At 42.3% G+C, this 17,236-nt stretch overlaps 1 protein-coding gene and 1 pseudogene across 4 annotated transcripts in view; one reads left to right on the top strand and one right to left on the bottom strand.

The window, feature by feature from the left end:
* Positions 1-17,236, bottom strand: part of SIN3A (SIN3 transcription regulator family member A) — an 87,832-nt gene that overhangs the window by 9,446 nt on the left and 61,150 nt on the right. For all 4 annotated transcript variants that reach the window (XM_025390247.1, XM_025390249.1, XM_025390245.1 and 1 more), the window contains 6 exons: positions 16,592-16,775; positions 14,146-14,719; positions 11,546-11,715; positions 6,077-6,250; positions 3,794-3,886; positions 2,813-2,907 (listed from right to left, as the gene is read on the bottom strand). In XM_025390247.1, the coding sequence (XP_025246032.1) occupies positions 2,813-2,907; positions 3,794-3,886; positions 6,077-6,250; positions 11,546-11,715; positions 14,146-14,719; positions 16,592-16,775 (1,290 nt within the window). The remainder of the gene's footprint in view (positions 1-2,812; positions 2,908-3,793; positions 3,887-6,076; positions 6,251-11,545; positions 11,716-14,145; positions 14,720-16,591; positions 16,776-17,236) is intronic.
* LOC112627702 lies at positions 10,116-10,690 on the top strand (annotated as a pseudogene).

Here is a 17,236-nt window from a genome sequence, read left to right as displayed (position 1 = left end):
GGAGGCCCGAGACAGGCAGATCACGAGGTCAGGAGATTGAGACCATCCTGGCTAACATGGTGAAACCCCGTCCCTACTAAAAATACAAAAAATTAGCCAAGCGTGGTGGCAGGTGCCTGCAGTCCCAGCTACTCAGGAGGCTGAGGCAGGAGAATGGCATGAACCTGGGAGGCGGAATTTGCAGTGAGCCAAGAAAGCGCCACTGCACTCCAGTCCGGGCGACAGAGCGAGACTCCATCTCAAATTTAAAAAAAAAAAAAAAAAAAGAAAGAAACTATCACTGGGGTCAGGTGCGGTGGCTCACACCTGTAATCACAGCACTTGGGGAGGCTGAGGTGGATCACCTGAGGTCAGGAGTTCAAGACCAGCCAAACCAACATGGAGAAACTCCATCTCTACTAAAAAAACAAAAACAGCTGGGCGTGGTGGCACATGCCTGTAATCCCAGCTACTTGGGAGGATGAGGCAGGAGAATTGCTTAAACCCGGAAGGCAGGGGTTGCAGTGAGCCAAGATCGCCACTGCACTCCAGCCTGGGCAACAAGAAAGAAACTCCGAAAACTAGCCAGGCGAGGTGGTGGGCGCCTTAGTCCCAGCTACTCGGGAGGCTGAGGCAGGAGAATGGCGTAAACCCGGGAGGCGGAGCTTGCATTGAGCTGAGATCCGGCCACTGCACTCCAGCCTGGGCGACAGAGCGAGACTCCGTCTCAAAAAAAAAAAAAAAAGAATGAAACTCCGTCTCAAAAACAAAAACTATCACTTGTGGTTTTGTTGTCATATCAAAGAATATCCAGTTATCTGAAGGATCTGAAAATACTCCTTTTTCCAGCTATCTGAAAATACTCCTTTTTCCAGCTACACATTTGCTTGAGGCCAGATTTTCTTCACATATTTCAACCAAACAACATAATGCAACAGATTGAATGTAGAAGCAGACATGAGAATCCAGCTGTTCTTCTAGTAAGCCAGACATTAAACAAATTCATGAAATACAAGCAATGCCAGTCTACTCACTAATTTTTGTTTTGAATTAGCTTTTCATTAAAAAATATTATTAAAAAATATAATGGGATATATATATATATATATATATTTTTTTTTTTGAGGCAGAGTCTCGCTTGGTTACCCAGGCTGGAGTGCTGTGGTGTGATCTCCACTCACTGCAAACTCTACCTTCCAAGTTCAAGCGATTCTCCTGCCTCAGTCTCCCGAGCAGCTGGGACTACAGGCGCCCGCCACCACACCCAGCTAATTTTTTGTATTTTTGGTAGAGACGGGTTTCACTGTGTTAGCCAGGATGGTCTCGATCTCCTGATCTCGTGATCCACCGCCTCGGCCTCCCAAAGTGCTGGAATTACAGGCGTGAGCCACAACGCCCGACCCAATATTGTTATTTTTCAAATGAATTAAAGATTGAAAACATTTCTTTGTTTTTATTTCTAACTTGGTAAATATTACCAGTATAATCCATATAAACAAAAGCTTTTGGAGAACACATGCTCTAAGAGTGTAAGGGGTCTCAAGGCCAGTAAGATGAGCCCCTTAGCTGTCAGACAAATCATTAAAAACTGAAATTCTGGAGGGAAGGTTCCATACACTTCAACTATCCTGCCACCAGAACGATTATATCAATTTCTTTTTTCTCACAGTACATAAATGTGCCTCCTTCCTCATATACTGGTGAGAGACACATGATGACAGGTTTATTGTAGTATGTTATTAGCATGGAGCCTGTTTTGTTGAGAGGAACCTGACACAGAGCAACTGCTCAAATGTGTTAAATGATTCCATGAATGGAGAACCTGGCAGGGCCCATTTTTCTGGTACCCCTTTGCCCATGTCCTCATTAGGACTCAATAAGTCTAATAACACTGGGATGATACTTTCTTGGAAACCTAAGACATAAGATTTCAATTCAAAACTTTTAGGAAGGAAGAAAGCCATTCTACCCATTTTATACTTCTTAAACTCTGTTATCATATACTTGGAGGATCAGTATCACAATCTGCCTATATACAGAGGGAACATTTTTAAAATTCTGTGCAGAAAAGAGTTAATGTAGCAGGCCTAAGACTGCTATTCTTTGAAAAGCCTGCTTATAAAAGCTGGCCCTTGGCTAGGGGCTGGGATCTTGGATTTTGGGCAATGTTCTATCATTCCTTAACTCATGTAAGTGTCACACTGTACCTAAACTATCTGTACAAACTCTATAGCTTATGCTGAAAACCTGCTTTCTTTCTGAGAGTTTGGGATTTTGGTACATGCTAGACATACAGTGCTTAGATGACTAGATATCAATAAAAATCCTGGCATAGTCTCTAATGAGCTGCCCTGGTAAGACAGCATTTTACATGTGTTGTCACACTCATTGTTGGAAGAATTAAGAGTGTCCTGTGTGACTCCACTGGGAGAGGATTCTAGGAAGCTTGCACCTGGATTCCTCTAGCTTTGCCACAGGCACCTTTTCCCTTTGCTGATTTTGCTTTGCATCTTCTTGCTGCACTGTATCAGTTTGACTATATGCAGAGTCCTGTGAGTCCTCTTCCATCGAACCATGGAGACTCTGACACACATTGCCATCCAAAGTAGGGAGGTTATTGTTGATTCTCTGTAAGTCTCACCTCCCGGATGCTTTGACACATGCTCCAGGTAAGCCCATGTTGTGAACAGCCATATAAACCTTGAATTAGCATCCCCAGCAGACAGAACAAATGAATAAAATATATGAAAGCCAAGAACGTGAAAGTCATTTAATTCTCCATTCCTAAATCACACACAGTACGGACTGCTGACAAATGACATGGCTCACTCACCTGGGGAGAAATACTGGTTTCTGTGCTAGATGTTCACGAAGCTCAGGAGAGGTAGTATCTGAATTCATGTATCGCTCCACGTAGTCTGACCAGCGCTAAGATGGCAAACACAAAATACAGGTAGAAGGAAATAACAAAAACAGCTCGTAACGCATTGGGTACTCTAGTAAATTCTATGACTACAATGCCCCAAATTCATAAATTTCAAGATCAAAAAAGTCCCTTTCTATAAAGACATGATTGTTAGTAGGCACTGGAACACAGATTAAAAATTCTGTTAGCCAGTAATACTGTTAAGTTTCTCTGAGGTGCTAAGGTTATCGGAAGTCATAAACAGGTAGAAGCTGGCTCACTGACAAGTTTCATTTCCCCACAGAGGATTTTGTTAAAGAACAAAATTTACAGTGGCAAATGTGTGAAAGTTTCCTTCACATTACAATCTAGATTTCTGACATCACTTTAAAAAACAAAAAGATCTGCCAACAAGCCAACATTCCCACCAAACAGGTCATCCCACATGTCCCCCGCAACATCATACATATGGCCTGCATCTCCCGTGTACATTATATGCCATAACTAATTATGATAATCACACCTGTCTATTCAGGGGTTGAAAACTCTGTGCTTTATCAGTCCAATATAAAGTAAACATGACCCAAAGAATCCAGATGACATGAGAAAGACAGTACCTCATTTGTTGTTTTTTATACTTTAGGAAAAAACAGGAAAGCTGCCAACCATAAGACTTACTTAGAGGAGATAGCTTTACTAAGTGCAAGATGAGGTTAACATCTATAACCAGGCAGCCCTTCTCTTCAGCTAAAGACATGGCTGGATTGACTTGTACTTTAAGCATCCAGGTCCTGACCCTTAAACAGGCCTAAGGTGCCTTGGCCTTTTGGCAGACACGGTCACTAGACAGACTCTCAAGACACGCCAGCTCTGCTTGGCACCTGGGGTGTGTGATGCACTTGCTCATACCTCTGCTTCCACAGGGTCATCCGAATTCTCCTCTTCTGTGTCCAGAAGCTCAATAGTCAGCTGGACCTGGCCTTGGCTCTGAATAAACATAAGCTGCAAATAAGAAACCTAAGCGTAAACAAAAGACCGTCTCTATAGCTATAATCTATCTTCTCAAGGAAATGAGAGATGCAGAGGCAATAAACTTAGTAAACTTTGCTCCAACTGAAGAGATGAGGAAGATACTGGATCTTGGGAGGCCAGTGATAAAGGCAAAAGTCTACACTTACAACAAGTAAAATGAAATATGTTAAAGAAAAAAGTACCATTTCATGTTTCAAACTTCTAGAATTCGCTAACATAATAATCAATGCCAGTAAGAATGTTTTACAAAACAAATATTTTGTTAGAAAGAAACATGGCACATGTAGCCAGAACCAAAAAATGTCAATGCTCTGTCCATTGATAATCCCACTTCTAGGACATAATAGACAAGGTAACTATCAGAATCACACGGAGAAGATCAGAGCCTGGAAGGAAACCTGAGAATTTTTTATTTCAACTTTCTTCATTTTACAGAAACAAAACTGAAATTCAGAGAGTTCTGGTTTCTCAACGCACACCACTAGTCAATAAACACATAGAGTCAGAAGCTAGATCTAGCTCAGTGTTCTTTTAAAGCTTTAAAAAATGATCTCTACTAGTAAAGCTTACAACCTGACAATAACATAACATATATACACAAATACAGTTACTTCCAAAATAGATTTCGGGGGATGGGGGGCAGACCCTGCATTTTTACAATTTATAATTTAAGAATTGCAAAATCTGTCTCCAGTATTCATAACAGGATGTCATTAACCAATCCCCACAGTGGGTTGGACGTCTAGGTTGTTTCCAACTATCTGCTTTTATAATTATCCATTATAATGGTGAAAAATTGGAAACAACCTAAATGTCCAATAATACAGGCATTAATTCTCTAAAAAGTGAATATCAAATAGCCATAAAAAAGACATTAAAGACCCAGAAGTATTGCTAATTGATCAAAAATACATTAAAGACCATTTCAGGTCAGATGCAGTGGCTCACACCTGTAATCCCAGCACTTTAGGAGGCTCAAGCGGGCAGATCAGTTGAGGCCAGGAGTCTGAGACAAGCCTGGCCAACATGGCAAAACCACATCTCTACTAAAAGTACAAAAATTAGGCAGGGTGCAGTGGCTCATGCCTGTAATCCCAGCACTTTGGGAGGGCAAGGAGGGCAGATCACCTGAGGTCAGGAGTTCAAAACCAGCCTGACCAACATGGTGAAACCCTGTCTCTACTAAAAATACATACACACACACAAAAGCTGGCCATAGTGGCACGTGTCTGTAACACCAGCTACTCAGGAGGCTGAGGCAGGAGAACTGCTTGAACCCAGGAGGCAGAGGTTGCAGTAAGCTGAGATAGCACCACTGGACTCCAAGCCTGGGCAACAAGAGTGAGCCTCCAACTCGGGGGGGCGGGGAAAAAGACCATTTTGTCCAGTATAAACTCTTTCAAAATATATACTCAAGCATAGAGAAGTTAGAAGCATAGAGATGTCATCAATGATAATTTCAGGAAAGAATTCTAAGGTGACTTTTTTTGGTTATCTGTATTTTATTTTCCTTTTTATTTTTTGGGGACAGAAAATGCTTGCTCTGTCACCCAGGCTGGGGTGCAGTGACGCGATCAGGGCTTACTGTAGCCTCGACCTCCCAGGCTCAAGCAATCCTTCTACCTCATTCTCCCGAGTAGCTAAGAGTATAGGTGCACGCTACCACGCTGGACTAATTTTTGTATTCTTGTATTTCTTGCAGAGATGCCGTTTTGCCATGTTGCCCAAGTGGTCTCAACTGATCCGCCCACCTCAGCCTCCCAGTGTGCTGGGATTACAAGTGTGAGCCATGTGTGCCGGGCCTATTTTTTTCTTTCTATAATGATCATGACCATGGATTTCATGTACCAACATTTTTCTAACAATAATATTTACAAAGCATACTATGAAAAATGTTCAGAGAAAAAGAATGCAAAATTGTAAAAATCATATATAACTAGTTTTTTTTTTTTTTTCTTTTTTTTTTAAAGGCAGGAAAGAAACAAAGAAGATTGTCCAGGAAGACAATCACTTCTACTTTGTATTTCTCTGGTGAACTCATTAAAAGTTCCAGGAGTAGAATCACAGGTCAACGTACCCTGGCTTTAACTTCTGGTTCAGAGAATCCTAACAACTTACATTGTCACCAGCAAGTTCTTTGACTACCTGAACAACTCTCACCTTAAAGCAATTCTCATCTGACATTAGCTGCTCAGCTTTCCGCTGATACGTTGACTCCAGGAGGCTCCTTGAGTTCTGTGTGTTCAGCTGGCCTCCGGTGGCCCCATTATTATTTTCTGCCAGGTAAAGGTCAGTCACCTGCACACAGATCTCATCACTCACGATATGCTGCAGCTGGAATCAAACAAAGGCAAGATGTTAGTGAACACAGAAAACATTTCTCCACTATAGAGTCAACGTTCCTTTGACTGATCTAGTCACTCAACTCAAAAAAAGGTTTTTTTTTTGCGGGGGGGAGCTGGCAATTTTAGAAAATTAATCACACAAACTGTATCACACCACTGTATCATTTTCTTGGAGAATAATCAAGCCAAGATTTTCAGCCGTATCAGTGGTCCATGGTAAAACTTTCATATCTACTTAAAATAAAAACCATAGAGAACTCAGGATAATTGTACTATTTAAAATTCTAAGGATCTTTAAATAATTTTCTATAGGTCATATTTTTATTGCATTTTAAAATCATTTACAATTTGCTTTCATACATATTTTCTCTCATTTGATCCTCACAACTGCCCTGGAAAGCAGGCTGGAGAGAGTTGGGGACAGTTAGGAGACAAATTTACACAATGCATCAGAAAGGTGGCTCACGTCTGTAATCCCAGCACTTTGGCAGGCTGAGGTGGGCCCATCACCTGAGGTCAGGAGTTCAAAACCAGCCTGGCTAACGTGGCGAAACCCCAGCTCTACTAATAAATACACAAATAGCCCGATGTAGTGGCAGGTGCCTGTAATCCCAGCTACTCGGGAGGCTGGGGCAGGAGAATCGCCTGAACCTGATAGGTAGAGATTGCAGTGAGCCGAGACTGCACCACTGCAAAGCTCACCATGAGCTGGGGTGAGGAAGGGAGCCTTGGAGAATCATGAATGTAATATCTATGTTTTTATTCCCAGCCCAACTACAAAGCCTGAAACTCATTAAGTATGTAAGAAATAGCTGCTGAATTACTGCCTGGGGTGCTCAGCTGAAGAAGCAGGGTTGGGACTAAAAGTCAAGGTTCCTGACTCCTATAGCCCAATACTTTTCCAAACACACCACCTATTTTTCTATATCTGATAGAAAGTATAGGGCTTACATTGTACAAAATGTTAACTCACTTTCCATACAGGCCAATCATGACTGACTATCCAGTACTTCTGTGACAATCTTAGGAAACTAATGACTAGAAAGTTGAACCTTTCAGAGTTCCCATTCTCATGTCATGCTATTTCTATTTTGAAATAAAAATTCTTCCAAATGAAACTTTATCACCAAAATGACAGAAGTGAAAAATAGATACAAGAAGAAAGCAAAACATTAATTTCAATATCGATTTGTCTATTTTACTTTAAGATTATCATAAACACCAAGCCATTCTATTTTTAGGAAGATACATTCTTTTTGAAGTGTTAGGAACCACAATAACTATTTATTCTTAACTTTAAGTCCTAAATGACCAGTATGTATATTAGTAGATAACTGGACACAGTGCAAGGTCAGACGGGTGACTGAGTGTGGCAGAAAGGGCAGTATCTCCAGCAACTACAGATGGATAAATAAATCACAATGAGTCCAGATAAAGGATTCTGATACAACCATTAAAATAATGCTTATGAGTACTTGATATCATGTGCAAAAGATTAAGATACAGTGTTTTAGAGAGAAAAAAGGTGGAAAAAATAGATGGAAAGCATGACTTCAATCATGCATACAGATGCTTCCACTTTATACTTTTTTTTTTGTTTTTTGAGACAGAGTTTCACTCTGTCACCCAGGCTAGAGTGCAGTGGCATTGTGATCTCAGCTCAGTGCAGCCTCAACTTCCTGGGCTCAAGCAACCCTCCCACACCTCAGCCTCTTAAGTAGCTGGGACTACAGGCATGTGCCACCACGCCCAGCTAACTATTTTGTATTTTCAGAAGAGATGGGGTTTTGCCATGTTGTCCAGTCTGGTCTCAAACTCCTGAGCTCAAGTGATCCACCTGCCTCAGCCTCCCAAACTGCTGGGATTACAGGCGTGAGCCACCGCCTCTACTTTATACGTTCTTGTTGAAGTAGACGTATTACTGATTCCCCCCACCCCCACACCCTCTTTTTGGATATCTGGCCCCTCCTCGAGTCTTTGGAAAAGGCAGCACTACAAATCCAGGGGCAACTATGGAACTCCTACCCCCACTGCTGAGCAGATCAGATTCTCTATCCTGATAACTGGAAATGACACAGAGTGTTCAATATATTTTTTGAGGAGGAGCATCTGTATGGAAAGGTCCAGTAACACTGGGACCAGGGGTACTGGGAGGGCAAGCCAAAGCCTTAGAGGCTGGAGGAGCCTGGAGCACGTGCTGAATGCCCATCTGCAGAGCAAAGCACAAGCATGGAGCAGAAGTCCACAGTGAAGGCCTGCAGGAGAGAAAAATAACCTCCCAGCCCAGTCCTTCCATGGTGTGGTCCTATGTTGAGTTCTGTACTTGAATGTCTGTGAGGATGCCTATTGTATTCTTAACACAAATCCCTCTTAAGCCAGTCTACTATAGGTAAGATAAGTGTAATGGCTTGACTTGGCTGGAGTGCAGTGGCGCGATCACGGCTCACTGCAGCCCCAACTTCCTGGGTTCAGATAATCCTCCCACCTTAGCCTCCTGAGTATGCTGGGACTACAGGCATGTGCCACCACGCCCAGCTAATTTTTTTGTATTTTTAATACAAAACAAGGTTTCCCCATGTTGCCCAGGCTGTTCTCCAACTCCTGGACTCAAGATACATGCCTGCCTTGGACTCCCAAAGTGCTGGTATTAGAGGTGTGAGCCTTGACTTTGAAATACATGTTGTACACCACGACCAGCTTTGACTTTGAAATATATGTTGTACATCCAGTCAACAGCGAAATCTGAGGGAACACCAAATACGAGGAGAATGAGAGAAGAGATACCTCCAATTAAAGGAGTTGGGAAGCTTGAAAATGTTTTAAAAAGTCACTGTAGGCTGGGCACAGTGGCTCATGCCTGTAATTACAACACTTTGGGAGGCCGAAGTAGGTGAACCGCTTGAGCCCGTAAGTTTGAAACCAGCCTGGACAACATGGCGAAACTCCATCTCTACAAAAAATACAATAAATTAGCCAGCATGGTGACCCCTTTGGTCCCAGCTACTTGGGAGGCTGAGGTGGGAGGTCGAGGCTACGGTGAGCTGAGATCACACCACTGCACTCCAGTCTGGGCAAGAGAGTGAGACCCTGGGTTGAAGAAAAAAAGTCACTGTTTTGGGGTTTTCTGGATGAAACCTCTGTTTCCACTGGAAAAAAAAAAAAAAAAAAAAAAGCAGGGGTGGAGTGGGTGGTGATAGTATTTATTACTGATTCAAAATCATAACCAGATACTTAGAATAAATAACTATATCTCTTGTTTCAAAAATCAACCTCAGAATTATTAAAAGTTAGTTTTATTGGATTTTTTTTTAAAGCTGTGCTGGTGGTATGAAAGACTTTGTTCCTAGCTGAAGGAGCAGTCAAGCCTGTAATCAGCAACATAAGCACAGGGTAACTGGAGTCTGTATTTTATATAAATTTCAGGGAAGTTAAGGAAGATTAGTCTGAAAAAGTATGACTATGGGTGACTATGTATCCATCTAATGATTTCTGCCAGTTACCATCCAGACCTCTTACGGGAAGGCCTAATAACTTCTTCAACTTATTGGAAACAACTATTTGACAACTTTCCCCCAGATGTTAAGGTTCATTTATGTGAAGGGCTCTTCCTAAATCATGCATAGACACTGTGGGAGGAGTGCAAAAGCATGCACCCTTCCAAAACCAAGGCAAAAGCAGGGGTACTTTGCAAAGGATTCAATATTTTAGCCCAAGAGAACATTAAGCAACAAGCTCTTTCCTTCTATAGTGGCAGTGTGGACTCTAGAATTAGAAATTGCTTTTTGCAAGTTTTCGCTTAAGTATTTCACTGCCTTTCTGCTGAGCTGTTCTATGGAAGAGGGCTGTAGGTAGCCATGGTGCCCAGGTGGAACAGCATGATCCTAAAGCCCTACTTACACAAGGAATCGCAGCGGCCCATGGCCACGTGGTCAACCAGCCAGCCCAGAAGATCTGCAGATGCAAGCAAAAGCACACCACATTGACCTGCACCCTGCATCTGGACCCATCTGGCCCATGGTAAGGTGTCCCACAGTGAGGTATCACACCAAAGTACAAGCTGGCAGGGGCTTCAGCTCAGAAGAGTTAAGGGTGACCAGCATCCACAAGAGGGTAGAATAAGTCCACCACGTCCCTGCGGGCCAATGTTCAGCACCTGAAGGAGTAAGACTCCAAGCTCAACCTCTTCCCCAGGAAACTCTTAGCCCCCAAGAAGGGAGACAGTTCTGAAAAACTCAAATCAGCCACCCAGCTGACAGGACCAATAATTCCCACACAGAATGTCTATAAGAAGGAGAAAGTCAGACTCATCACTAAGAACTTTAAGGTATTTGCCAGTCTTCACATGGCCCACATCAATTTTCAGCTCTTCGGCATATGGGTACAAAGGGCCAAGGGAGCCACAGAACAGGATGCTGAAAAGGAAAAATGAAGCCCTACTGGGGACTTGCAATATATCAGCAGTAAAGCTGGGTCTCCAAAAAAAGGAAAAAGCAGTTAACCAACAATCTCTCTGGGAGTTCAGAACTCAAGTCCAAGAAGTAGAAATGTGACTATCTGTTACAAGCTATTTTTCATATCATTGTTGTAAAGAACAACATGTTTACAAGTTCCCAGGGTGCCACAGGAAGAACACACAAAACCAACCACAAACCTGACTTACAGGGAACCACAGATAAGTGAGGTGGGTAGAGTATTGTAAAAGATGTATGTGAACCCTCTTATAAAAATAATTTCAAATATTGAATAATGCAAGTACATAAGAGTTACCAACACCTTGACCAGGCACAGTGGCTCGTGCCTATAATGCCAGTGCTTTAAGAGGCCAAGACAGGAGGATCACTTGAGACCAGAAGTTCAAGACCAGCCTGGGCAAACCAGTGACACCGTGTCTCTATTTAAAAAAAAAACAAAAAACAAAACAAAACAAAAAAACAAAAAACTTACCAACACCTATGGAAGAGGCAAGGTTCCACACTGTGTGCTTGCCCATGGCAGACAAGGTAAGAGATAGACAAGTTGGGCAGGAAGCTGGGGTCAGGACCACTGCCCTCTACAGGTGGCCCGCAAGAAAAGATATGGGGTAGGTAGGCTCATACACTGCAACTTTGTTAACATGAGAAATCAGGCATCACATTAACCTTCCCTCCTCTCTTCAGAACCTTATGTTCATAAACACTGTTATATGAAAAAGTTGCCTTTCCTTTTCCTTGTCTTTTCTTTGCCTGGTCCATCTCTAGGTAAGGATTTCTTCCCTCACTCACCCTAGCCTCCTCCATGCCCTCACCTGTCTGACAATGCTCTGGATCAGTTTGTCCATGGTAAAGGCAATGTAGGCATGAATGGTGAACATCTCTCTCAGTGAATCTTCATACTGTGATGAGTCTATGTTGCCATCCAGCAGGCTCCGCACCATGTCCAGGAAAGCTGGGTAATAATCTTCTACATCAACATCCACTGTGGGAGAGATGGGATAGGTGAGGCCTTACCTTGCTAAGAAAAGACTAGGGATAGAGTACAGGGCAAATCCCACAGCTGGCCTAAATGGCATTTGAAAGTATGAACGCCAGGTATTCAAAATGTACTCACTCATTCCAGTGTAAACAGAGATGAATTCTGACAGGTGACTACAATCACCAGCACTATCTATCAGAGAGTGACTCTGCAACTTTAACAGCGGCTTCTAATATTCTGACTGACCATGCTAGAAAGATAGTTCTTTATGGTACTGCTGGGCCATTTTAGCAGAGGAAAATATCCTAGGGAAGCCAGTCCTTCAAAGAGCTGTTGGCTCCCCTGCTGAGAGAGGAACCTGCTCTCCCAGACTGCACAAGAGCATTCCTCACATGGGTCACTTGCTCATAAAGCTATTTCAATGAAGCATAAAGTACAGATGAGAAAAGGCAGACACAGCCATACTCCAGCACTGGGAAACCTCTTGGGAACAGAAAAACAGGAGTGCAAATTAAATCCTTTATGAATAATGAAGTAATCTGCATTTGTCAAAGTCCTTTTGTTTAAACATGGATTTGCAACATTGTATTTCACAAATTGCATTAAATCATCTGTACTTACTGCACATGAATCATTTCAACCACTAGCTAGAATAAATCTCATCAGTTGTTAGAGACATTTGGCAACTAGCAGAGGGCACAAGGAATGTTAAAGAGTTTTGCCTTTAGTTTACTAAAGACTCATTTATATAAAGTTCGAAAATAGACAAATCTAATCTCTAGTGTTAGAAATCAAGAAAGTGGAAAAAGGATTGGTTATCAGAGTACTGGTTATGTTTCGTTTCTTGAACACAGGTACGTCTAGTCTGTAAAAATTCACTGAGCTTCACAATTCTGATTTGTATACTTTTCTATATATATATGCTGAACCTTGTGTGTGGTGTGTGTGTGTGTATATATATATATATTTTTTTTTGTAGAGATGGGGTCTCACTTATTAACCAGGCTGTTCTCAAACTCCTGGCCTGAAGTGATCCTCCCACATCGGCCTCCCAAAGTGCTGGGATTACAGGTGTGAGCCACTGCACCCGGCCTATACATTGCATTTCAACAAACAGTTGACTAAAACGAAAAGAGTTACAAAACCAACTATTTGTCACTGACTAATTGGTTACTTGCTAGTCGTGTTTGTGCTGGGGAAAAAATGCTAGGAGCAAAACCGAGTTGTCTCCATTTATCCAAAGTCTGATGAATTCATTAAAAACAGGCAGAACAGGACAATTACTGTTTAAAAGAGGCAACTGGCTTGAGTTTCATCACAGAGTATCACATTGTTTAGGTCCATAGAATAGGTATGGGCTTTAGACTCCAAAATATACCACTGCTATGAAAACTGCTTTTATGCCAGAATGAAGTCTTGAGTCCAAACAAGCTATGGTAAATGTGAGGGTTGGCATCATCAGACAAGACAACATTACGTAAAGCCTCAAACCAGGTTAAGTCCATGGCCAAGCCAGGAATAAGCCATTTTATTTCTAATTTCTACCCAAGTAGATTGAATCACCTCAATGAGGTCTAAAATTTATCTTTTTCAGGCTAGGACTAGTCCAGATAAAAGCTTTCAGAACTTCCAGTGTCATTAGCTCCTCAACAGATAGAAGGCTAAGGCCATATCTGGGCTTCCTACATCAGCAACACTTTAAAAAAAAAAAAAGATACACTCCTCAGATTGACTATTTCCTTAAGAGCCCAGAAGAAATCCTTCATGAAAAAGCTTTTGGCTCATAGCTCAAGTACTTAATTTATGAAGTGAACTGGAAGCAGGCAGTACAAAATTACATAAAGCACATGACAGCGTCCTGAACCCTCACTTACTTTCCTTTTCCTGGGTTCTACATCTTTATCCCTGTCCTGCCTGTTCTCCATGTCTCACATCACCTCTTGAGTTCCAGTCTCCTTCACATAAATTATTTCTACATATTAGGAATGAGCCATAAACCCTACTGGTTAAATGGAAGTCCTGCCCAAAAATATGAGAAAATTCTGTTTTAAGCACTAGGAATTTATGTTCTGTCATGGATTGAAATTGACTGTGACAGTTTAGTCTCTATCTGTACTTTGAAACAGCTGGCAGTAACCCAGAAATCTGCCATTTGACAAATTAACAGCGATACCCCTTTCCCTGGTATGTCCACAACACCAACCACTGACCAAGTGTCCATGATCTAAGCCCTGCATAGGATACTTTGCACAAAGCAACAGCACAAGGCAACTAGCATCTCCATTTTTCAGATAAACAGGTTCAGAGAGTTTAACCAACTACACAGACTCTAAGGCCTGTGCTCTATTAATAAAAGAAGCAGTCCCAAGTCTAGGTAGCTCTAAGGTCCTCAACCTCACACATCCTCTGTAAATCAAAGGTCTCAGCACTCACTAGGTTCTTTGAGACGTAGCTGAATGGCAGGGCTGTCACTCTTGTCTCGCTTTATGCCCAGCACTTCCCGTTCCCATTCTCTCTCTCGGTTTTCTTCTTCAATTTGTCGTTCGGCTTGGGAACAAATCCGTAGCAGCCTCAGGCAGAGAATCTGGTGCAGTCGCATAAAAATATACCAGTTGTTATTGACATAGAAGAGGTTGTATACTTCATCCATTCCTCTTAATTTTTGAGCTGCTGTGTTACTAAACAGTAACTTGGACTTAGGGGGACTGCTCCCAACACCATTGTGCTTCTTAACTGCCCCTGTGGCTTCATCTACATCCATCTCTTCTTCTTCCTCTTCCTCCACATCTGAGAGATCACCTCTTTGGGCAAAGAGCAAATCTGGAATAAAATGATGCATGATTTGTTTTATCTTATACTTGTCCTCCTTCTGAATGCCTGTCTGCCTCTTCACATGGTGGATAATCAGAGCAGCAGCATCTTCCAGTATTTGTTTGTCTTCATACGCAAGTGAGAGGTGTGGGCCAACAGGTACACCAGCATTCTCCTCCGTAGCCTGCTCTTGCCTCTGATGGGACAGAGACACAAAAATATTCTGTGAGGTGTCTACAGCGACAACATGCCTACGAGACCACACCAGCCATACATCCCATTATCAACTACAGTGTCTATGTTTTTCTAATAAAAAACTTAGGACCTGGGGTTGGGAGCAGTGGCTTACACCTATAATCCCAGCACTTTGGTAGGCCGAGGAGGGCGATCACTTGAGGTCAGGAGTTTGAGATTAGCCTGGCCAACATGGTGAAACCCCATCTCTACTAAAAATAACAGAATTAGCTGAACATGGTGGTGGGTGCCTGTAATCCCAGCCTTCGGGATGCTAAGTCAGGAGAATCACTTGAACTCATGAGGCAAAAGTTGCAGTGAGCCGAGATCGTACTGCTGCACTCCAGCCTGGGCAACAGAGTGAGACTCTTCTCCAAACAAAAAACAAAAACAAAACTTAGGGCCGAACCGTAACAATAATTTTGTCCCTCTTCCAGAAACAAATAGGTAATGACGGAGATGTGGTTTGATGTCAAAATACAGGTACCTTCTATACACCAATGACTTACAGGGCGAGTGGGACAGAACTGGAGCCATCTTTCTTTTTTTTTTTTTTTTGAAAGGGTCTCGCTCTGTCACTTAGGCTGGAGTGCAGTGGAGCAATCCTGGTTCACTATAACCTCCATCTCTCGGGTTCAAGCCATTCTCATGCTTCAGCCTCCTGCGTAGCTGGGATTACAGAAGTGTGCCACCATGCCAGGCTAATTTTTGTATTTTTGTTAGAGATGAGGTTTCACCATGTCCCCAGGCTGGTTTCGAACTCCTGGCCTCAAGTGATCTGCCCACCTCAGCCTCCCAAAGTGATGGGATTATAGGCGGAAGCCACTGTGCCCCGTGGGACTATCTTTCAAAATTCTGGACTAGTATTTATATAGAGGATATGATATGAGGTCTGTAATTTACTTCTGGGGTGGGGGTACGGAGGGTGACAAAGTAACATCAGCAAAATATGGAGGATTAAGTTTATTTATTTTATTGATTTTGAGACAGAGTCTTGCTCTGTCACCCAGACTACAGTGCAGTGGCATGCTCTCAGCTCACTGCATCCTCTGCCTCCCGGGTTCAAGACATTCTCCCACCTCAGTCTCCCAAGTAGCTGGGACTACAGGTGCACACCACCATGCCCGGCTAATTTTTGTATTTTTAGTAGAGACGGGGTTTCATCATGTTGGCAGGGCTGGTCTCTTAACTCCTGACCTCAGGTGATCCGCCCGCCACGGCCTCCCAAAGTGCTGTGATTACAGGTGTGAGCCACTGTCCCCGGCCTGATTGAGTTCACATAAGAGCTCATTTTACTATTTTTAAAATTCAGGATCACCCCACTCCAGGAATTCCCAATTGCACTGCATTTATGTTTCTATCCATCTGCTAAAACTGAGACCATGTAAACCAGAATTGATTGCTTATTCATCTCTGATCCTAGCTCCTAGTACTATTTATAGTTCTAGTAGGCATGCTGAATAAGCAAGGATTACAAAGAGTTTGGTGGTCAATGACAAGTTTTGAAGCTATAGTAAGGAGAGATGGGACTATATGAATACAAGGTATTGTTTGAGGGAAACAGGCAGTGGGAGAAGTGGAAAATGGAGGCAGGAGGTATAAGTTGAAACCAGGATAGTAAACTAGGGAACTAGTCAAATAGCTTAGGTATAAAGGTAAAGTTTAGATTTAAAATAGTAGAATGAGGAATAGAAAAGGCTATGACAGCTATAAAGCAGGAATCAACAGGTCTTAGAGAGTCTCACCTGCATTTAACAAAGGTAATTTCCAGAAATCAAAGCTGTGCTAAACATAGACTAGAGTCCTCTCACAGATGTAGAAAACCCCAGCTCACCTCATCATAGATACTCTCAATCTCATTGAGTAAGCTCTTAGACCTCAGGACCTTTGTGTCATTCTGTTTAAAGTTGATCCCCTGGTGGTCCAGAGACTTCAAGTAGTATTTCTCATTTTGTTCTCGCCATACTTTGTTAAAGCCTCGCTGAGCTTCTCGCCATTCTTCCTCTTTCATCTTCAACCTAGTGAAGTGGGAAGGGATGGAAACAACACATGGGAATTCAGAGGGTTTAGAAGAAAGAAATTTGCCAGGTTTACTTTCTTTCAAGAAAAGTCAAAGCTATATTAGGTCTGTCAAAATTATTGGCAACTTGGGATGTTATCAAACCAGTCTTGAACTCTGTTTCATGAGGAAATTACTTATCTAAGACTTATTTTGGGGAAATGAGTTATCTCAAAGTCAAATAATTTACCTAGAATGGTTACTTATCAAACAGCATTCCAGGGAATACCTTTGAGATGTAAGTATTCCTTGCAAAAAGAGTTCTTGTTTCTCTGCTGTAGGACTTTGTAAAATGTTCACAATGCTAATAGAAACACAGAAGTCCAAGAGCAGAGAACTTGCACAGTTATGTTCCTCTGGATACAGTCTGGAAAGTTCTGATCAGAACTGATTCTAATAAACCAGAAGAGAACAGGCTAA

The sequence above is a fragment of the Theropithecus gelada genome, chromosome 7a (genome assembly GCF_003255815.1).
Source record: "Theropithecus gelada isolate Dixy chromosome 7a, Tgel_1.0, whole genome shotgun sequence".
Classification (NCBI taxonomy): domain Eukaryota; kingdom Metazoa; phylum Chordata; class Mammalia; order Primates; family Cercopithecidae; genus Theropithecus; species Theropithecus gelada.
Note: the sequence above shows the minus strand (reverse complement) of the source record. Positions and strands in the feature narration are given on the sequence as shown.